The 23,090-nt window shown below is 40.8% G+C and overlaps 1 protein-coding gene across 1 annotated transcript in view; it reads left to right on the top strand.

The window, feature by feature from the left end:
• The first annotated feature begins 4,941 nt into the window (after positions 1-4,941).
• The window catches only part of LOC126396276 (carboxyl-terminal PDZ ligand of neuronal nitric oxide synthase protein-like), a 262,435-nt gene continuing 244,286 nt past the window's right edge, over positions 4,942-23,090 (top strand). Inside the window, exons 1-2 of the mRNA XM_050054220.1 lie at positions 4,942-5,382; positions 5,753-5,824. Coding sequence (XP_049910177.1) covers positions 5,278-5,382; positions 5,753-5,824 — 177 coding nt within the window. The 5' untranslated portion in view covers positions 4,942-5,277. The remainder of the gene's footprint in view (positions 5,383-5,752; positions 5,825-23,090) is intronic.

A 23,090-nucleotide genomic window follows, 5' to 3' on the forward strand; every position in this document is an offset into this window, starting at 1 on the left:
TCCAAGCTTCAGGGCTCCTGCTGACACACTGACCTCATACTGAATGGAGCTGGCACCAAAAGAAAACTAAAGCTCTGTTTCACACTGAAACATGAGGCTGGTGTGTTCAGATTAATCCTATCAGAACAGCATATTTAAAAAGTTTGGTTTTGGGGTGTGACATATACTAGCTTAGTGTGGGCAAAGGACAAGCTTTTGACATAAAACATGGTTTGTGTGAAATAGTTACTGGTTTAAATCACTTCCTATTTATTATATAGTGCACTGTTTTACTGTCTGTCTGATTTTATATAGTAAGTGTCCAAATAGAGCGCTGCAGGAATGTGTCCTTAAACCTGTAAATGAATTAACATTTTTGCACTTCTGGTTCCTTCGTCTTAAAGACAGTTGGTTTTTGGAATGAGACTTTGATTAGCTGCCCTAAATAAGGTCTGTGGTCAACACAGTGATTTTTACGATTTCTATATCAGAACATCAACGAACACCACTGACCACTCAGTGAGTTTCATGGCTTTGAAAACGAACATTTAGGGTGGTTTTAGGACAGATTTACACATGGCCATAGGCAGTATTGTTAAGCCAGGCAGGGGAAAGCCAAATTCTCCGAAAAGGAGCAATTGCCAAAATTTTGGTCTTAACCACTCGATTTCATCATAAACAACCCAGAAATGGGGCTCAAAGTGCAAAATACCAGACTTCTCCTTTAATTTACTTTTAAGGCTTGCATTGTTTACATACATTTATTTCAGCAAGTAGTCTTCTCCTTTCTTGGCAAAAAAATAAAGTACATGCTATCAGAATACTTGGAAAGATGCTACAATCACATAAAAAATCTGCTTTAAAGAGGCAACAGATAGCATATTTTCCTAAATATATCATTATAAAAATAATGTGGGTTGCACAGGGTAGTGTCCACAGTAAAATCAGACTATCAGCGTTTACATAGGTTACTTAGTGACTTTGCAATCTTTGCAATAAGCTTCTGTCACCAGTGCCGAAATTTTGCGAAAAAAAATCTGTTTTACGGCAGGAAACGCATCATGTATTGCGAAATTGGTCAGTCAGCCAATCAGGGACTGGAGCTGGTCCTTATGAGGAGTTGGGCATGAGATAGTTGAGTCACGAGCACAATGGCAGACGGACAAAGTTTGGAGACAAGTGAAAAACGGCCTAGCAAAAGAAAAGGAGCTCCTCTGTGTGAGGAGGCAAAGAAGAGCAAAAAGGAGAGTGATAAAAGAAGAGGAAAAACAAGAGTAAACCTCAGTCAGGCGTTCAAGAGATGGAGGGAGCTCCGTGACCAAAGAGGCTTCAAAACCGATGTCCAGCTAGCTTTCTTTCTAATGGATCAGTAAGTAACACGGCTAAATGTTAGCTAGATGAGAGAGGAGAGTGTACTGTACTGTACTGGCTGCTAGTTAACTCCTAGCTGGCCAGCATCGCAAATCGCTGCAACCAGGGACCGGCTAGCGAGTGTTGGTCGGCTGACATCCTCGTTGCCATTCTACTGCAGCCCTCGGACAGTGATACCCCCCTCCCTTCCTTCTGTTCTCTTCTCATGGAGGCAGCTATCGACGGACATCGCCCAGCTAAGTTACGCCCAACTAAGTGAACACTGGACTTTGTTTCCCATTCAGTTTGAGCTCCAACCAGCCACATCGTTTCCATACGGTACTGTTTATTCTAGAATCGGGACTGTTTACATGCATATTGGTATAATTCCACTGTGTCTACTGTTGTTTGTACTGATACTGTACATATTGGTATAATTTACTGTGAGTTGTTTGTACTGATACTGTTTGTTGCTCGGTCTCTTTACTCATTTATTTAGTATAGCGTCCACACACCTTCTCATTCTACATATACATAGAGGTAGACTGGTGGCTTTACAGCCTACATTTTATTGATTATCTCTGATCCCCACGGTCAATTTTGTCGTTGAGACAGTGCAACACAACACCACTGATGCTAGGTGGCGCCAAGCTAAAAAAAAAAAAATCCTATCTGTTGCCTCTTTAAATGGTAGCAAATAATGCATTTTACGCCTGCCATACCAAATTTGAGTGTTTGCGGATGCTATTACAAATTTTGGGATAATGCCCCTTGTAAATACGGACACCTGTGAACATTAGCTTTAACACTACAGCCAACCATTAATTTTCTAAACCATTTGTTCTGAGAGGCTGGAGCATATCCAAACATGAAGTGAATAAGAGGTGGTGTACACTCTTAACAGGTTCCTAATTTTAGGCCTCAGACAGGTACTATTTGAGCATATCCTGACCTGAAGGCAAACACATCATTAAATCTGACTTGTCTAATACATGTAACGTGCACTGTGTCTTATGTAGGATTACTGGCATTGTATAAATAAAGTCCTCCTAGAGTCCATGAAACACCAGCAGGCTGAGGTCTTTTGTGGAAAGGCTCACCCATACTGTCAGTTCTCTACAGAAAGAGGCTCCTGTACTGCAGCTGTGTTTTTTTCTGCGTGGGTGTGAAATCCTAACATGTTGCTTTTTGGCTTTTAAGTGGAACTATGATGTTTTTTTGTGCCTACTTCATGAAGGGAGCATATGCTTTAAAAGCCAAAGCCCTAATCAACAGATCAACATGTATTTGAAGACCTGGCAGGGATTAAGTTGCTCTCTATCCTTTCTAAAGAGCCTTAAGAGCACATGGAGTCCTCGAGAGGGGAACTGTTTGTATTCAGCAATAATTCCTCATGCAGGGACAGCAGCTGTTCGTGTCTGCCATTTTGCTGTTTTGGTGTCATGAGGGCAAGGTGTCCTGACCTCAAGGACTTTTAAAGAAAAACAGTGTAATACAGCTGCCTTTGTGGAGATATCTTCAAAATACTGCATAGAGATTGAAAAGAGGCAATAGTATGACTGCTGTGAGGGCCTTAATGTGCACATGTCCCTGAAAACCTGAGGCTTAGTCATTTGAAGCTTGGAGATGTGTCTCATATTGTTTCTAATCACTTTATTCAAAGATGCATCACCTACGCAGCTCTCATAAAATTAACACAGTCTGTAAATGAGATCACTTTGATGAAGGATGATGATGTTTACATTTTCATTCATTAATGTTCAAGACGGAGGGCAAAAATTGATAGCCAGATCAAGATTTTGAACCCACAGCATCCAGAGTAAATAAAATTCAACATCATCCTGCTCCCATATCAGCCCTCGGGGCTCCATCAGCAGCAGCACTTCATATATTTCCAAAGAGGTGTTGAGAATGTGAATTACTGCTGCCCCACTTCCCCTTTCCTCCCCGCCTGGGACCACCTTTAGGGGAGCACAGCATCTTTACTCCCAGGGTGACACAGATGGTCTGTGCATTATAGAACTTGACGACTGCATTAAACATGAACGCAGCTTTGCTGTGGCTACTGACCACATATCACTGTGCTTTATGAAACATATCTCGCACCGGAGATGTTTTGATTCCAGATGCTTGAGCAGAATGTGTGGAGGATGCTCAGTGTGAAGGGCCTTTTCTTATATTATCAACAACACATATTAATTAGCATATTATCACTGTACATGTCCTACGCTGGCTACATCAGCTGTGTGTTTTGACCAGATTGTGTTTAGGCTGACAGTGTTTTTAATATTTTAGACCACATTGTGAAGCATTGTTCATCATCTTGAATATGTTCTGAGCCCTGATGCAATTATGAATCAGTGTCTTTTTAAGTCTCATTTTGATGTTACACAAAAACCACATAGATGAATAGAGGAGAAGTGTGTTTAACCATCTGCAGGTACAGTAAGCATATGTGTTTTAACAACTGGGAACTGCTGTATAGATTTTTCTATCTTACTTTACATACAGTAATGAATAGTAGCCCTTGATTTTTAGCTTAAACATTTTGTACTGAGATCATGGTTAGAAAACTATTTAATCCTGGGAAAGCCCAAAGTTAAGCTTTGGATGTTGTTTCTCAGTCTGTCATTACATGTGTGATCAGCCTGTCCACTAATGGTGCAGAAAAAGGAAACACAAGTAACTAAATTGAGAGATTTAAGGGACTTTAGGTTTATATTAAGGGATTTATGTATAGATTACAGGATCAGAAAATTGGGAGACAATATTTCAGCTTTAAATTACCTTAACAAATGTATGACTTTTTTTGCAATGTGGTAGGTTTTGTCTTTGTATTTCAATTTGTCATGAGTCATTAATTGTTCATAAAAAAATGTAAGCCTTTTATTGAACAATGCAGCTGATATATTGTAAATGTGTATGAGAAAAAAGAAATTGAAAGAAAGAAATCACATAACTTCTTATTCTTACATTTTCATCTTTCATGATGGCTCTGGAGCAGACATGGCCACTAGTTGGCAGCCTTGCTCTTTTTATTTTATTCGGAGGCAGAGGTTTGTGTTTACTACACATCAACCCCATCTGTAAAGCCATGGTAACATTTATTATTCTCATCAGAACAGATTTGAATTCCAGATCAATCCCCAGGGTGTAAATTACCATCTCATCTTCCAGTTACTGTCTTTGATCATTTTCTTACAGGTTAATGTTTTCTGACATTAGCCAACAGGTAGTAATTTATTTTCCTAGTGCAAATTTTGCACTTCAAAAAAAACCTTTGAAAATTAATTCATTAATTTGACAATAAAAAAATAAATACAAATAGCCAAAGTTTACAGAACAGAAATGTGACCAGACAGTAGAGGCTATGCCACTCCTTTGTTTGCCTGAGCTACAGTCAGGTTATTCCCATGAGTGTGTGCAGTGTGTGTGTGTGTGTGTGTAGCACAGGAGGGAAGAGAGGGGGCAGGTACCAGCCTGTCAGCCCCTCCTCCAGAGAGCCACGGTGCGCCTCTGTTCCAATGGAAACAGGTGGGATCCCCGAACTCCTCCAATCACACCCTCCCTCCGTGCGAGGGGGAGAGTCCAGGGCAGGAGGCAGGACCCAACCAACTTCCACACTCACCACAGGAAAAGTCAGGAAAACACATCTGTCCCCGCGCATGTCGCTGTTTGTGCTGGCCTGCATGTGTTTGTAAAGCTGTTCCGGTGAACATTAGCAGAGCAGCGGAGCGCCGGTGAAGTAGTTGCCTACACTTGGCCGCTGTTGAGTGCGGTGTGAGCAGCGGTGAAACGCCGGGACGGTTCGCTGCGATGGAGAACATGAACTAATCGGATTTGATATTCTTTTTTCTCTTGGATTACCTCCTGTTAAACCGGCCCGGTTCGTTATTGTTGGTATTGTATCGGTTCCTGTCGTAGTGTGGAATAGTGAACACTTTGAAAATGCCTGCTAAGACCAAGTACAACCTCGTTGATGATGGGCATGATTTGAGGATCCCGTTGCACAACGAGGAAGCATTCCAGCATGGGATCAACTTCGAGGCAAAGGTAAATTAACAAGCAACTGTGGCTAAAGTGTAGAAAAATGTGACATGTAACTCATGTTTTCGAGTGTTGTATTCGTTAGTCAACCTGTCTAAACAACCAAACACTGCATTATGTAACTATATTGTCAAACTGTTTAAGTTAGTAACGCCAGACAACTCTTTTGGGACCAAAATCCAGTCCTGAGAGATTAGGCTAGCTCGTAAATTACGTTAATTAAGTTGTTAGCTAGTTGAGAGATTCCAGTTGCGCAGAGTTAATTATTACCTTCACTGGACACTTGAACTGTTTCACTAAATAAAAACCCAGTGAATACCAACTTATTGTTTCATTAATGTGTTGTACCTGTCACGTTTTTACCCCCTGACAACAGTACATCGGCAGTCTGGATGTGACGCGGCCGAGCAGTCGAGTTGAGATCGTGGCTGCGATGCGAAGAATACGGGTGAGTTGAATGTTGACAAAACTCCATTTCAAATCTCGCAAGTTTTCACATCTTCGCTTCTCAGTCAATAAGCATATGTGGTAGAAAACGACATAAAGTGTCGTAAGATTGACTGAGGTCTTCTGCTGTATTCGGCATATGTATGAGTGACTTAGCAGCAACTTATATCAGCAAAGCGTCAACTTTTTGAATTGGTTTGCTGTCCACTCTGGTGAAGCTAATGTTGATGGAAGACTGTGGTGATATAAACCTAAATTATTTGAATTGAAACATTAATGAAGTATGTGTGGGTTGGTTTTTAATTATGATGCCGAATTGCAGAGGGCACCATAACTGTAAAAGTGTAATGGTCACTTTGGGGGTATTTTGCCAACCAATCCTGGTAGTAAAAGTTAAATTGTAAAGTATATAGGCGACATTATTGTATGCTTAATGCACTAGTTGATGCTTTGAGTAGTGGTTGGAGTACTAGCTGATCTTTCCAACTGAAGCCCCAGAGAATGGCACAAGACATCAGACTGAGGCAGACAGTGATGTGACACTGATGGAGTCACTAAGTCATTTAGACATAGACGGTATGAATGCCAGTAATAAAAGCACCTTGGAGTCTAAACGTTCAGACTTTGTACAGTCTTGGGCTTGGCCTGCCTGGCGGGAGGTTTGGTCTCCCATGTGCTCCATCAAGTTCTCTTTGAAGCAATGCATTGGAGTGTGATCCCCCCACCCCCCCCTCCCTCTCCCCCTTTCTGCTGTGTAAATCTAAGATTTACAGCTTTTTCAGCTCCAGAAAGTAGACTTAATCTTAATCAGTGTGTCTGTCAGTCAGGCAGCACTTGGCTTAGCAACCTCATATAGGTTGTGCCAGTGGTGTAGAGGTGTTTGAGGATTATGGTGATGAACTGGTAGGTGTGCTGAGATTAATCGATGATACCTTCAAAACACCACGCACGGGGCTACACAGGCAACATGGGCACACATGTTTGCATTTTATCACCTAATATTTTCAAAGGAATTTGAGAGCAAAACTTGCAGCAAAACATAACATTAAGATAAGGCTTATAGGAAGTGAATGCAGCCATCATTTCAGTTTTTCTTACACATCATTTCAAATAACTGCCATTTTCTATTACATTAACCATAGGCTAGTGACAACGCCAGTGGCAGCTGGAGTCCAGTCTGTATCTGCGTGTTGTTGAAGTTAATAGTTGAAGATAATTCCAGCAGGACACCCACTCTCAGATACATGTGTGCGACACAGTTGAGCATAAGGTGCAAAATGTTCTTATTGCCCTTTTCAGAGAAGTGACCCGCTCCTATAAAGTGGACCTCCCAGTGTGCTGCCATGGCAGCTGTTGTTGTTGGCAGGAAAACAGGCTTTGGTTTGGCTCCTCCAGTGTGAAAATGGTCTGACACTAGCTTGACAACACAATGGAGGGAAACCACAGGTATCCAGCTTGGTAGAGAGATCGTACTGGAAAGCATGGGAATACTCAAGTAGTGCTGAAGGCATTTGTTTTACTTGGGTAGCAAGTAGGCCAAAGCAACCTTAACTGGATGTTGAGAGAGATAAAACCTTAATGTACATCACAATCTTGTGCATGCAAATGAACATTGATAGAGCAGAGGCTATTTTACATCTGTCAGTTTTTATGCTGATTAATACATGTTTACATCTTTCACAAAATTCTGACTAATTTATTTTTTAAAAATTCTGACTCAGAATCTGACTCATACTCGTACTAATCTGAAACATATTGAAACCACTGTTAATATTTTTATGATGTCATTCGTCATGCCTTATCAGGTATGTTGTGATTGTTTTGGTAAAAGGTCAAAAAACAAATAATATACATTATCTGTCTCACCATACATGGTTTGAATGCCCTTTGGATTGAACTTGACACCCAAAATTGGCTCTTTAATGTGGCATTATGACTATGACTAAGGACATCCAAATTGCTCCACATTACTGCGGTGTCGCCATGATTAGTGTAATTTATTACATTTTCCTAGCATTCCTGCAACCTGTGGTCTCATTTGAGTTTGGTTTACATTTAAAAAATGGCAATTGGTTTATGTAGGACTGAAGCAATAAAAGGGAGGCTTTAGTAAGAGACAGTATTGTTTTTGCTCTCTAAACTGCTGGATGTGTTTACTGTGAAGCAGCTCCAGAAAGTGCTTGGGAAGTGTTTGCTGACAAAGCATGGTAAAGGCACATATCAGAGGCTTCTACTCTAACTGTTGAATGACCACGAATATACAGGGGACAACAAAACAATGACACTGTAGACCACATTACACACAGGGAAACATGACAGTTCTTTTCCATACACAGGTTTTTCTGATGATGTTGAACAGAAAGATTTAGAAGGCCTTTCCACACCCCAGCACACCTGTTGAGTGGCAACATGACGTGGGTTTAAAGTTTTGGATTCGGAAAAGATATTCAGTCATTGAGTTCAGCAGTCTTCTCATCTGGAAGTGGCTTAATGTAGCTGCAAATGTTTTGTTTAACTTTTTTGCTGTTTGGCTGCGTTAAGCACTGTCTTTGCTTACCATTTTCAAAGTACTTCAGGGACAATGAAGCGAGGACAAACTCGTCTAGTTTCTAGTTTTCACTTTGATGTAACTTTTGATGCTTTGTGGAGTTTCTGAAAGAAAGTTTGGTAAAATGATGCTCCCCACAGTGTCTGGTCTTTTCCAAGATTTCTATCAGCCCTCTCTTTCTGCGCAGTCAGTTAGAGCCATGCTGGTTGCCAGGCAACCAGGTTGATGTGTGGTGTCATTGTTCATTGTGTGCATGAGTCACCTGTAAGCCAGTAGCTGATAACAAAGTAATGACATGGCAAAGCAGGAAATAGCCACCTACAGTGTAGCAATACGTGCATCGCTATAGGATCTGGTGTAGTTCGTCGAGCACTCACTTTGTGTTTTGCATGTTGTTCTTTAATGATTAATTACTCATCTCAGAAGTAAATGAGGAACCATAGCTTATCACAGATGGAAAAACAAGTCAAGCGTCACTTGGTGAAACTCCCTTGCCAGCAGAAATAGTGCATTGCTGAAAAAGTTTTGTTTGTTAGTTTATCAAGTGTATTTGAGTTGTTCCCTTTTCTGTGTAGGGCTGCCAGTCATGGTTATTTTCATTATTGATTAGCCTTGTTGTTTGTTTTTTGCCGATTATTGAATGAATCAGTTAATCCTTGAGGCTATAAAATATCAGCATAAGGTAGATAATTCAAATCACAATGACTCAAATTGAAGCCGAAGCGCGCAATGTGTGGCATTTCTGCTTGATGAATCACCAAGAAGGTGAGTTGATTAACACAAAAGTTTAATTTTCTGTCAACAAACTAATCAATTGATGGACATATCATTGCAGGACGTGTTCTTTTGTGTTCCATGTTTTTACTTTGGAGGGATACAAACCATTTGATATTGATTGAAGGAGCTTTAGATAGAGAGATCGTTCAGCTTAAAGCCATCTTATCTGGCTTTGCTCTCGCTGTCAGCCGAAGTCCACACTGAGACGAACATGCTGTGTAATATAAAGGTCCTTATAAATTAAATTTATTATCATTATCTGGCAAAGTCTGGTAACGGCTTATCTGGTTTAAAGGAGAGGAGACCTTTACAGTGAATTAAAGGGATTAATTTCTCATTAATCTGTCTTTGCTGGGTTAACTGACTGTAGGAAGATTGAGCAGCATGGGATGAGAAGATTAAATGTGTCTGAGGAGACTGAAAGAGCACAGCGGTGTTGCTGCTGGAGTGGGGAAAAAGAGAGAAAATAGAAATGCTTTGTCCATTCCTCCGACTGCAAGGCTGAACAGTTGGGACCAGGACCTTTGTGTGTTCACCGGGCAGTTGTATAACAAGCATCTTTAACACCAATTATCTGGTGCGGAAGTTCATTAATCTGGGTTTCAGTGCACCCTTTAGTGTCCTGTTTTAACCTCTTTCATGAGCTGCACAGTGTAGTTAGATCCGGAGTGCAGACATGGGTCAGAAGGCAGTATATTAGCATTTAATAATGCATCATTGGAGTGAATAATAACATCGGTCAGTGAAGTGGCTGGTTGGGAGCCATGATTTGTACAGAACTGACCTGTGTCAGGACATGTTGTGCATCTGTGATTGCCATATGACTCTATGGCAAAGCCCCCAGCTTCATCAACTGTAATTACGTTATTGACATAATTCTTGAAATAGTACATTATCTAGAAATTAAAATGATGACTAGTTGGAAATGTTATTTGGCAGATCAAGTGAAGTTCATAAATATCTGACAAATCAGGGTACTGTATCATGACAGAATTCCATAAATCAGAATTGATATCTCTAGAAACATCTAAATTACTTTTAACTTGCTAGAGCTGGTATCAATAAAAAAAAACAACAACCGATAAATGTTTTTTTTTCTAACCAACTTTCCAAAGATAACTGATATATAGGGATGTAAAAAAAAAAAAAAAGACAAAGAAGGCAAAAAGAATCATGACTTTATTCAAAGCTTTAACAATGAAATGCTTTGTGTTTTTACTTGATAAATTATTGGTGTTATGAAATACTTGTACAAAAGCTGTGGACATCACCATATGTCAATTCCATAGACATGGTCCAACCTTAATGTAAAGAATCAAATTTTGACAAAATACTGATTTTCTTTTTTAATCAAGGAATTTCTGAAACTTCAAATGATTGAATATCAGTAAACAGTGATTTAATTCATCCATCTTGCCAAATTGTCTCTCACTAAACACGAACAAGTGGTAATAATTGTGGAGAGGCAGTACTTTAACCTGTGACAGCTAAGCTTGGTGACTCAGCGAAGTAATTACATGGCTGTTAGTGCTTTTGACTTAGACTTTGCATATTGTGCTCTATCTGCTGTGTGCATAGGAAAACACATACATTCAGTATTTACACTCATAAAGTAGCAGCGGCTCTTTTTTATTTAAGAACTGCTTCAGCATATTACCCATCACTTCCTTATCACCAGTTTTATTTGGAAATTATATTGGCATATTTTATTTATTTCTAAGTGCTTACATGAATGTTTGAGTATACAACCAGTGGGTAATAGGGGAGAATGACAGATAATCACCAAAAAAACGAGAAAAACTGAAATAAGGAGGAAAAATAAATGAAATAGAAAGATGATAATGATGATATTAAACTTGAAGTGACAGTCATGAATAAATAATAGTGAAAATGACATCCGTAGTGTTGTTTTATTTTGGCAATTTTCTCACATAGCCTACAGTATATATCCCTTTAATTAGTGGCAGCTGGAGTTAACCTGCCTCAGTTTGATTGACGTGAGCAAGATCTCGAAGCTGTCCGATCAATGCAGCGGGATTAATAAATGTGCCTCTCAGCAGAGATGTTCTGCATTAAGAAAGAAAGACCCTGCCATGCTCCCCCCCTTTTCTTCATGATAAGTGCATTTCATGATCATAAAGGTCTGTCATACTCTGCAGCCTCTTTATAATTATTCACCACAGCAAGGACATTAGTGAGAACTCTGTTGTTTTTTGATGGTAATTTATTTGTGGTGTGATCGTGTGTTGCAAAGTAACTCATTTACTCAAAAACTCACTGAAAAGTGGTTTCATCCATTTTAAAAAAAGTCACGGCAGAAAAGGTGTCTGAAGGACCAACATTTACTATGAAATATGTCCACAATTCACAATCCATGTGGCCGAAAACCAAATGGGAACGCAGCCAATCCCAGTTTATTAGAAGCTTGGCAAACTTGGCTGCCATTCTCCATACATGCCTGTGTACTGTCCTCTGCCTCACTACAGCAACAGCAGAGTAACACCTCTGTTTGTTAAACACATCTGAGTAACAGTTGGACTGGCCAATGAAAAATGTTTGCTCATATGAAGGTGTGAGTGATTGACAGATCTTTGATATCAGCCTCCTGTTACAACTTTTCAACACAAGATATTTCCAGCAACAATCAGCAAGCCAGGACTTCGCTGGTTATCAGACATGGGCTTCTGATGGAAGGCTTCATTGAAAAATTGATGAAATCATATTAAGATTTTAGAAATTAATCAAGTCAGTTGGGGAAAAAATGGCTGGTCGATATGGCCTAGAAATAATATCGCAATATTTTTAGGCTATATAGCAATACATGGTATTTATCTTGATATTTTGAAATCTCCTCTACACTACTGGAGACTACTAAAATTCTGAACTACAAAATAAACTATTGTTACAATAAAGTTAAATAAAGCACTGTCATAACAAAGTTAGATGAAGTATTGTTATGATAAAGTTAAATAAAGTATCAGTAAAATGAAATAAATAGAAGCAGAACCACTGGTGCTTTTATTCTGAAACATCCAGCTTGTTTTGGGAAGGAAGATTTGATATTTTTGCTGTGAACTTGAAGCTTCTGGTCAACAGTCATCTATAGCTCTCAGTGGTTAGCTGAGAGTTAAATCGTTACTGTAGCACCGTTAAACGTGAAGATTTATTCACTGTGAGCTGGAAACAAACTAACTTCTCTCCACTTCATATATTAATAATATTTGCAAGTCACAGTGGTGCCCCATGGTTACAAAATGTGATGAAATGGTTGTGGTCTGAAGCCCTGCAGATATGAAAACACACACCTTGCCTATTAACACACTATCGCCTAGGAAAGAGTGGTCTGTATGGGCGGGGGTATGCGTATAACGCACCATGTTTGTGAGTCCTTTTTTTACTTTTTGTGTCTGGGAAAGAGAGAGAGCCTAAGGAGAGACAACCAAAAGAACCGAAATGCCAAAATGAGTCTTGTGTTGATGGCCTTAAGAGATGAAGTTTATGATATAGCGAAGTGATTTCATACTTTGGCACGTGGAGGTTTAAGTATAATCAATATGTTGCTCACCCCTAGAAAATAGTTTTTGTAGTTTTTGGTTTCTAGGCCTCTTGTTTTAGATATTAAGAGCCGGGGAGATGGGTTTTCGTAGTTCGTAGTAGATTTGATATTCAGCCTTCTGCTCTGACTGGTGATTTATGCCTTCTCATTCAGTTTTAAAATGACTCGTATTAAAACAGTTGTGCAGTGCACCTCGCAATAGAAACTAGAGAACATTTGCTAGTCTATAAAGGTTATAACCACATTTTTCAAACATGGATGATGACCAGGGGCCTATTGAAAATCATGCAGTCTCTGGCATATCAGCACATGAAGGGGCCTGCTTGTCTAGCACCGGTGCATAATATGGAAATGTGTATATAAAACCACTTTAAAGTGTGAATTGAGGAAATGGTGATGGGAAAGGTATGTCTGGGGGAAGATTCTTCAGATTTGAGGAATATTTGATGTCTGTCCTCCTCCCTGCTGTTCTGAAGTAGGCAAAAATTCTTGCTAAACTTTATTTTTATGTAAAAATAACTTAAGTGTGAATATCTCTGAAGAAAGGTTTAAAGCATCTCTTTGTGTTCTTCAAGCTCTTTCTCTTTTCTGCCCTGAGCCCAGAGATATTGTTCAGAAGCCTTTTTCTTACTTCAGGTCACAGTTGAAAGGTCAAAAAGTGAGCTAATAATGACCCATACACGGCTCATTACCCTTCCTTCCTTTACTCCTTCTCAACTTCAGATTTTCTGCACTGAAGGTGATTGGATTGGTGGATCAATTGAGCATGATGGGTATTTGTGTAGATCATGTTAATGTGTTATTCAGCACTTGCTCAGTGTCACGTTTATCTGCACTGTTGCCACTTTCTCCTGTACCGACTGGCTGTCAGCGAAGTGCTTAAGAGGCAGGGTGTAAATCCCACAGCTAAGTGTATTTAAAAAGTGGCTAATGCTTAACTAGTTTTATTGTTCAACAGAGAATAAATGGGTTGATGAGCTGCTCAGAGGTGGCATGTCCACAGTCAGAGAGAGAGGGAGTCAAAGTGAAAACAGTTGAACTCTGAGTCTTGACTCTAGTATTTGGCTTTGCATGAATCTGCTGCTGATTACAAGATGTATTATGGAAATTGCTTTACAGCTTAAGTATGCAAGGCCTACTTAAAAGACATTAAGTAACTCAATTGTAAGGAGAATAATGATTTATTCAGCTGATACCACAGGGGGAAACCTTGCATGCAAGCAGATCTAAATGGCAAAGTCATTTTGATGTCACAGTTGAAAAACTCTCAATTAAACATAATATTTAACATCTTTATTATGTATATTATCTTTGGCAGAGACAATTTAGGTAGCTGGGTTGCCTTGGTGTCCAAGGGTTTAAGGCACTATAAACAGGAGTGTCTCAGATTAGAGTGTGATCACAGGCCATTGTTGTATGTCGTTCCTTTTCTCTCTTTAGCCCTTTTTATACAGAGATATCACAATACAAAGACAAGTTAACAATGACCCTACATTACACCGGCTTTGCCTTTTTACACCGTTTCTGTTATATGGCGATTAATCTTAATGCTCGAAGGGTAAGGAGCTCCTAGACCTCATTTTCTACATAAATTGGGGATATTTTCAGTTGCTGTTCTTCTTTGAGTTAGCTGCTAACTGTTTCTAGCTGCTTTTTAAAGGGAAGCTGCTTTTTGGTGGGTAAACATAACACACCATAAAAACGTCACACACTGCCAGATCATTAAATCGGCTTTGTTACCTCTGCTGGTGACTTGAAAGCAGAATAAAAATGACCCCCAGTGCTGTGTTTGCATCTTTAATACAGAAGCGGAATTATCGGTGCAACATTCCCATCCTGAATAGGCTGTATAAAAGGGGCTTCTCTCCTTCCTCTCATTCCTGTTCATCTTTCTTCTTTTGGCTCGCTAATAAATGCATAAAATGCCCCAGAATACTCTGTTGGCATAACAGAAGAACATTAAATTAGTTACGTTAGTAGTACACACTGTTTGTTGGCCTTTGTAACCAATTTAACTACTGGAAAGATTAACTGATTGGTTTTTCAGGTGGCAACCAGGTATCCATCGGTTTTTCTAACCAGCAAATTGTCTTTTTAAAACAATATCCATCTGTTCATATATCGTAATTATTTGGGTCGGGGTTACAGTGGCAGTAAGTTAAACACAGTAGCCCAGACACCCTTGTCCCCAGCCGTGTCTTTAAGCTTCTCTGGGGGATCCCAAGGTCCTCTCAAAACACTGGATATAAATAATCCCTCTGCTGTGTTCTAAGTCTGCCCTGGGGCCTCCTCCTTGTTGTACCTGCCCGGAATACCTCCAGAGGGACCCTGAACCGCCTCAACGGACTCCTTTTTACATTAAGGAGTGGTGTCCCAACTCCTCAGCCTGTCTTAAAAGGTCAAGTCACTCATTCTTTTGATCACCACCTAGAGCTCATGACCATAGGGGAGCGTTGGAACGTAGATGCTTCACCTTCACCTTCAGGCTCTGTTCCCTCATCGGCATAATAACAACATGTATGCTGTTATGCATGCTAAGGTATGCTGGCTAACACTGCCTCAGGGTCGACGAAAAATTAGACTAACAGCTAACACAGCAGAAATGTCAGACTGAGACAGACTAGCAACAAAGCGGCAAATCAGTCAGAATATCAGGCTACTGTTATCCCTTTTTCAAGGATTTGTGTGTATGTGTGTATTGTGTTAGGGAAAAACCCTTTTTGTTACTTGCATGCATGCACGCACACACACACACACACACACACACACACACATACTGTATACACACACCTCCTGCCTGGTTTCCCCAGTGAAGCTCAGGACTGTAAATCAAGCATCAATAAATTAAGCTCCTGAGCGGTCCGTCTCTCTACCACAGCTTTTATGTTCTTCTCGCTGCAAATTCTCTTCATCTTGCCCTCTTCTCTCCAACCCCACATATTTGCTCCTTTTTTTTACCACCTTTTTATTTTACCCCCTTATCGATAACGTTAGACCGTGCCGTCGCCTTTCCATCCCCCTACGCTGTCCTCTTCCTCTGAACAATCTGTTAAGCCCTTCACATTGTCCTGCCCTTCATCAGAGGCCGAATGAAACTTCGGCTGATTCACTGGTTCTTTTCTCAGAAACGGGGGAGCTTTGTCAGCCCCTGCTGTAACTAATGGAGACACATACTTAATTTGATCCCTCCCATCTCATAATTAACGTCCGCTGTGCCACCGAAATATATCTCATCCCACAGAATTTTTATTAACATTTTAATCCCGAGAACATTAAATAACCTAAAGATGGATATCCAAAAACGAGGTCCTCCCAATTGCTGCTGGTCATAGGAGGAGGGCTTGTGGTGCTGATGCAGACATAAAGTCGCTTAATAAATTAAAAAAGGAGGTAGATATTTTCCTTTTTATTTGTATTTATTTCAACCTTGTGAGTATATGCAACCAATAAATGACAGTAAGTCTCCTTTATCTTTTACAACAGCTTTTTAAAGAGGATCTTGTATCTCTTTGTAGATGTACAGTATATTTTCTGCTGGTTTAGCCAGGGAATTAATCCTGATCCAGTGAGTTTGAATGTTTGTGCATGATGAAGATATCCTCCTGTTGGAGGAGAACACACACACACACACACACACACACACCACCCTCACCACCCTCATAGCCTCCAAGCTGGCAATGACAAACCAGGCAAACAGCCTCAAACTGAGTTGTCAGCAGTATTAACTGCACTCCAATTACATCTTTACCTCCTTTGATCCCTCCCTCCATCTTTTCGTTTTTGCTTGTACTTCTCCAACGCTCCAATGCTGCTGTTCACAACCCACTGCTCCGCTTGCTCATTCTCTTTCTCTGACAAGATAATGTAATGTAATCGCACACAGATGCTGCAGAATTCCCTCCCAGAGTTTCATTTAGAATCTTTTTTCGCCCAGCCCAGCCCAGCCCAGCCCACACACACACACAAACACACACACACACTACAAGCATCTCCCCACGCACCACCTGACTCTCCACCTCCTCCTGTAAATGTCAGCAATAAATTGGGGTATGAGTCTGGGTTGTGCCCTGAGCCAGGCGGCGAGACGGTGGTGATCTAGGAGATTTGGAGGTTGATGTTGAGTCGGTTGCAACTTTGACATGGTTGCCCTGCAGCATCAACATGGGATGTTGCGGTGGGAAAGATGCTGTGTCTGGCTGAGAGGAGAGCTTTTCAGAAGTAGAGGAAAGGTCAACTTCAGAGGAACATCACTGTACATCAGCTGTCACCTGCTTAGACGCAAGTGATTTTGGTGTGGCTGAGGTTTAATTTGATAAAAATGTTTCAATCCATAGTGTCATTTCACTTCAGAAAGTTGCACAGTTTTTATTATTATTTTATTTTATTTACTAATTTATTTCTGGCTGCAGTCAGTAATTATATTCCATGTGATGAAATGTTCCTGAGACCTGCCCGGGCCTGCCTTTACCAGCTACCAAAACATGTCACATGTACAACTTTTATTTGATAGTTGTTTTGTCGCATGATGATCATGCTCTTTTAGAGCTTCTGCTACCCAAACAAAGTGAATACTTAAAGGGCAAGTGTGTAATATTTGGCATGGTTTATTGTCAAATCTGAATCTGAATCTGAATATTCTACCCATTAATATGTTTATACAAGTGTATAATCGCTATAAAATAAATTTTTTACTTATAATTATGCTTTTATATATATATATATATATATATATATATATATAGCAAGGGCCTTGCTTTAGAGAGGTCGCCATCTTGCGCCGCCATGTATGTATGGCAGACCAAGTGGACAATCCAGCCAGCCAGAGAACGCGTTTCGCGTGTAAAATAAACCAACGAAGACAGTGGAAGGAAGGAAGAAGGAGGAGGAAACAGCAGAGTGTGTTAGTAGTTCGTCGACAAAGAGTAGTGAAACGTTTTTTTAGTTATAAAGTTTGCGAATTGACCACACTAACCACGCAACAGGAGAGAATGAACCCGAACCGTCATCTGCGAGGAAAAGAAGACACAACTTCACTCCTTGTGATGCACTCTCTGCGGCGCTTTTCCTCCTGATGATATATCTCCCCAACGATGGTAGCACCGAATCCCATTCTGTGCATTCAGCCTCTCTTCTCACCCGCTCAGCATCCAAGTTCCTCGTCTGTATGCTCCGGCTCAAACAGGTATGGCTCTGGGTCTGTGTCCGCTACAAGAAACTCTTCAAAATCGCGTTCAAAGTCGTCCATTGCAGCTACTATAGTCTGGAGATATTGCTAGGCTAAATAAACAGCTGAGCTCTGTTTACAGGCTACGCTGTCAGTCAGTGTGCGGGCTGGAGATTGGTTGAGCAGAGAGGGGAGGGGGTCCCCGCTTGGTATTGTAAACGAGAATGTGTGTATGGAGTGTGTGTGTTACGCTAGAAGAGTCAGAGTTTGGGACGGAGTCTTTTACCCCTGGAGTGTTACCGGAGTTTTTGGAGTGCTCAAATAAACGGGCCTTTTTCCCGAACGCTCCTCTGGTCTCCTGCTCGTGAGGGATTCATTACAATAACATGGTTTAGATTTCTAAATAAATATTCACTTCGTCGCTAGATAGACCTACTCCTGAAAACTCGTGTCTGCGCAAGGCTTTTTGTCCCTACGAGGCACCGTCATTTTCCCGACGGGAGGGGTGAGCGAGTGAGCCCTGCAATCTAGAATTTGACCACTGATGTCACTGTTTTCAACCCATTTTACACACTGGCCCTTTAAATATGTTAGGTGTGTAGCAAGTTGCTTATTTTTCAGCTGACACGATAACTTGATTATTTGATTAGACAAGAGACAATTTTAATAGTGGGTTATTATATTAAGATCTAGCTAGCAGCTGCATTTCAGCCTTTGCTGGGCAGAGCCATGATCTGTTTGGAGACTAATAACAAGGAAAACAAACATGCATAATTAGATAAAAAAAAAAACATCAGCAAGCATCAAGTAATGTGTGTTTTTTAATCTGGTGGAAGAATCTTTCAGGCATATATGTTGGTCTGTAGTGATTGATTAGGGAAATTGAAGCACCCTCCCCCTTGGAAATGGATTAGAGTGGACGCAATGTCTGAATGAAGATGGAAACAGAGTGTAACAAATTGACAACTCTGTCTGATATCAGGCAAGTATCAAGCAAAAATACCACATATTTTAAAAGTCCAGCTCGTCAAATATGAGAATTTGCTACTTATCTCTGATGTGTATCATTGCAAAGTGAATATCTTTGGGTTTTATACGGATGAAACAAGGATTTTAAAGTCAACACTGCAGGCTTTTTACTAAATTAATAAATCAATTGAAAGCATAATGATGTGGCAATTCAACCACTGTTGAGACAGGGTTTGTCCTGTAACTGTCCTATCAGTAACCATGGTGGTCCGAAGAACTGGTGTGAGTCATTGTGTCTGTCTGGAGCCCGAGGTGTCCTTGCTGAGGTGTGAGGGTACAGACATTTGATGGCTGGTGTTTAACTGCTGTCTGGGTAGCTGTGTGGTTGTCTACTGTGTGTGTGTGTGTGTGTGTGTGTGTGTGTGTGTGTGTGTGTGTGTTTGGGGATGTCACTCTTACACTCGTCTGTCACCTCGTCCCCTTGATTTTTCTGTCTTTCCTGACACTCTGTCTGTGGTGTGTATCCCTGTTTTGTCGATGACCTCCAACCCAATTCTTTGGTTGGAATTGAGAGCTGCAGACTCTGACTCTCCTGCTGCAGTTCCTCAGCACACATTAGCCCACTGCTTTACTGAACAAAAACTAGTAGTTAGACAGAGATTATTATGAGGTTTTGTCCCCTCCAGCAACAGTTCTATAGGATTACAAACCACTCTCTGACAGACCACACAAGCACACACAGTTGCTCCGACAACTAGCTTTTCAGCCTCCGTGCTCCCTTTCTCTCCAAGGCCTGCTCCCCTTCACTTTCATCAGCCTCTTTATTATCTGCACAGCATCCACTTTACAGTTGAAAGTGGACTATTTATGAACACCTTCAGGAACAGGTAGAGAATCAAGACATCCACAGATGTACAGGAACAAAGTTCTCCCTCTGGCTGCTTTTTTTGACTCTACCTCCTCCTCTTTAGCACCCTCTCATTCTTTCCTCTTACCTTTTTCTTCCCTTACCTCCCTAGATTTCTCCTGAGTTCTCTCTACCTCTCCTGCTGCCTTTCAGCTTCCTTCTCCTTCTCTACTTCCTTTACTTTCTACCTCCTCCTCACACTAATCCCTCCTTGCCATCCTCCTACCTCTTTTCCACTTTCTCTTCATTCTCTTCCCCCTCCCCCTTTACTCTTCCCCTTTGTATTCTTCTGCCTTTGCCTCTTGTTCCTGTCCCTCTCCTCTTCAGTCTTCTTCAGTTCTTCCTCCCTCTTCGTTCCTCCCCCTCCATATCTTCATCTTGCCCCCTTTTTTTGTCTTCATTATGCTCCTCTGCCTCCTCTACTCCCTCCCCCTCAGCGTATTTTCCATCATTGTTGGAGAGCTTGCCTTCCCTGCATACTTAGCATGGTTTTCATAGCTCAGCTCTCAGTGAGAGTGACTCTTCCCCTCTATACGCTAGGGATGCACCGAAATGAAAATTTGTGGCCGAAGCCGAATAATATTAAACGCTTGGCCGAATACCGAGTACCGAATACCAAATATTGCTGTGTAGTTTTTCATTAGTTTTTGCAGTTGAACCCCCTCCAGATTAGTGTTGTCAGGGTACCAATATTGGGATCCACTGTACAATACCAATGAAAATATCATGGTTCTGAGTAGTATCACGATACCACAGCGAAAATGAGGCAGATGTGCCTTTTGTCATTTATAAAAAGACAAATCACTTTTCTATAATACATCAATGATATTTCAATGGAATAAATTACTTATTGACTTATTCATACTTCAAAAACAGCATCAATAAGTGATGAACATAGAGGGGATTGAAATAAAATAAATAAATAAAATAAAAATCAACCAGCTACCCTCCTCCTCTGACAGTCCCTTCATAAGTAAAGAACAGTCCCTAAAGTGCGGTGAGGTTTGTGGGCCGTGAACGGCTCGTTTCTCCTCTGACACGTCACATACCTGTGTTCGGCTGGCTCGGCTGTAAAGGTACTTTTGGGCAGTCATGACGCCAAGAAGAGGATGATATTGGAGCCAAATTCTCCTTGCCGGTAAGCCGATGGCTGGCGTATTTGACAGGAATAGGCTACATTACTGTCTGTGTCTGTGACCCCCGTTCAACCCACAATCGGTGGGATTCGCCTTTCGTTTCTGCTGCTGGTTGAAATCTGTAGGCTGCTCGCACAGCGTGCTGAATGATTTAAGCCTATTTTGCTCGCTCAAAACTATTTTTAGTCGCAAATGCAAGTGCTGTGACGGGCGGATCGCCACACTGCCGACATTTTACTCCACTGGTCACGGCACGCTGTTTGATTGCGTTATCAAAACATGCCGCTATTATTCGGCCTTGCTTTTAACTTATTCCACCGAATACCGAATGTGTTTTTTTGCAATATTCGGCCGAATATATTTGGTTACCGAATATTCGGTGCATCCCTACTATACACACAGAGCATGTGCCCATTTCCATGTTAACTGAAGGTGCACTCATTAGTTGGCTAATTTTACCCAATAACTAGAAGGGCACTCAGAGTGCACAGACCTTCACTAAGGCCAAATACCTTATTGTGTAAAGCTAACAAAAGTGAAAACGAAATTGGGTATTCGCTCTGTGATAAGGATTGTGCTCAGAAATGTAATGGGTTCTTCCTTGGCCCATGCTGCACCCTTCCACCAAGTTCCATGAAAATTGGGCAAGTCATTTTCTGTAATCCTGCTAACAGACAAGCCAACAGCAACAAAAAAACACAACCTCCTTGGCAGAGGTGATAGGTTAGGCATATACTTGCTTCCACAAGTTCTAGCACCCCAAGGTGATATTTTCACATTACTTGTTTATCTGAACAGTCCAAAACCTGAAGATGCTTGGTTTATAGTGACAGAAAAAGGGAACAGCAGCACATTTTCAACAAAGATTTGCTGCCATTGTCATAATGTGTCACATAATTGTCTGTCGACTATTTGTTTCAGCAGTTGTTATAGCTGTCTGAGAATGGACCCATTTAACTTAATTTTTTTTGTTTGCTTGTTTGTTGGTTGGTTGGTTTTTTTCTTACTCATGCTGTTTCCAGTGATGTTGAAAGGTTTTCAGTGTAGTGAGTCTCAGGGACCCGCAGGTGGTCATCTGTGGGCCCTCCAAAAACTGTGTGTTGTTTTACAAACTGTAGTGTTAAAGAGTGTTTATGTGCTTATGTTTTCCTTTCCTGTCATTGAGACTATGAACAAAACAGGTTCTCATATTGAGTTATATGCGCAGATGCTGGGAAAATGGTGGCTGCCGGTGAAAATATTTTTTCAACACGAAGCATCCACTGGACAGTAAATCATCGCTTTGAGTCAGTACAGCATTGATCAGTGACACAAATATGTTATCAGGGAAAAATAGGGTGCATGCCCTGGGTGGTAAAGCATTATCAGGTCATAATCGACATGAGTGATTTGGGTACAGCATCTGCTGTCACAGCAGACGTTGAGACGTAAGATTACCTGAAAATATGAGGTTGTTTTATAATGGAGGCCTCTGGGGACACCTGTGCCGTGCTGCCGCCTTTTTAGCCATGCAACGGTGGCGCACAGAGGTTCAGAGAGCCGGGGATGAGAGCAGGCAGGCAGGCAGGTGCCAGATCTGTGCAGAGCAACGGAACATAAACACTGACACACAGTATGATAATAACATCCAAAGCACAAGTTTGACTCTGTGTTTTTTTTTTTTTTTACATGAAATACTTTCAAAATGAGTTAAGTCACTGTTTCTATGATTTCAACACAGATTTATTGTTACAGTGTAGCATTATCAGGGAAAATAGTGGGGTGCATCCCCTGGAGGCATTGATAGTGAGTTTACTGCGTCCTTTCAGATTTTGATGCTTCAGGTACGCAGGACACGTACCTAGCAACATCGTTGTGTTCCTGTTATGTATTTGGTTTAAAAGAATATTATTTTCACATGCCCGTGTCAGACAAGTCTGGCAGACATTTTCATAACTACAATGAGAGATTAGACTTGCTTTAGAAATGCTCAATGTGCAGTTGCTAAGAGGAATTTTGAATAAACTTTGCTCACTTAAAAGTAATCTTTATTGGTAAATGTCCTCTGTTGCAAGTATTAGGATCATTTCTGATAAGAGCTGGTTCCTAAACAACTCTGAAGACCTAAAAATGACCCTAAAACTACTCCAAACACTTTCAGTTATTGTGAAGCCAAATGAATACATTTTGAGTCTAGCAGATGGATACGTACCTCATTATCTCTTAGCTTT

Source organism: Epinephelus moara, chromosome 10 (genome assembly GCF_006386435.1).
Source record: "Epinephelus moara isolate mb chromosome 10, YSFRI_EMoa_1.0, whole genome shotgun sequence".
NCBI lineage: Eukaryota > Metazoa > Chordata > Actinopteri > Perciformes > Serranidae > Epinephelus > Epinephelus moara.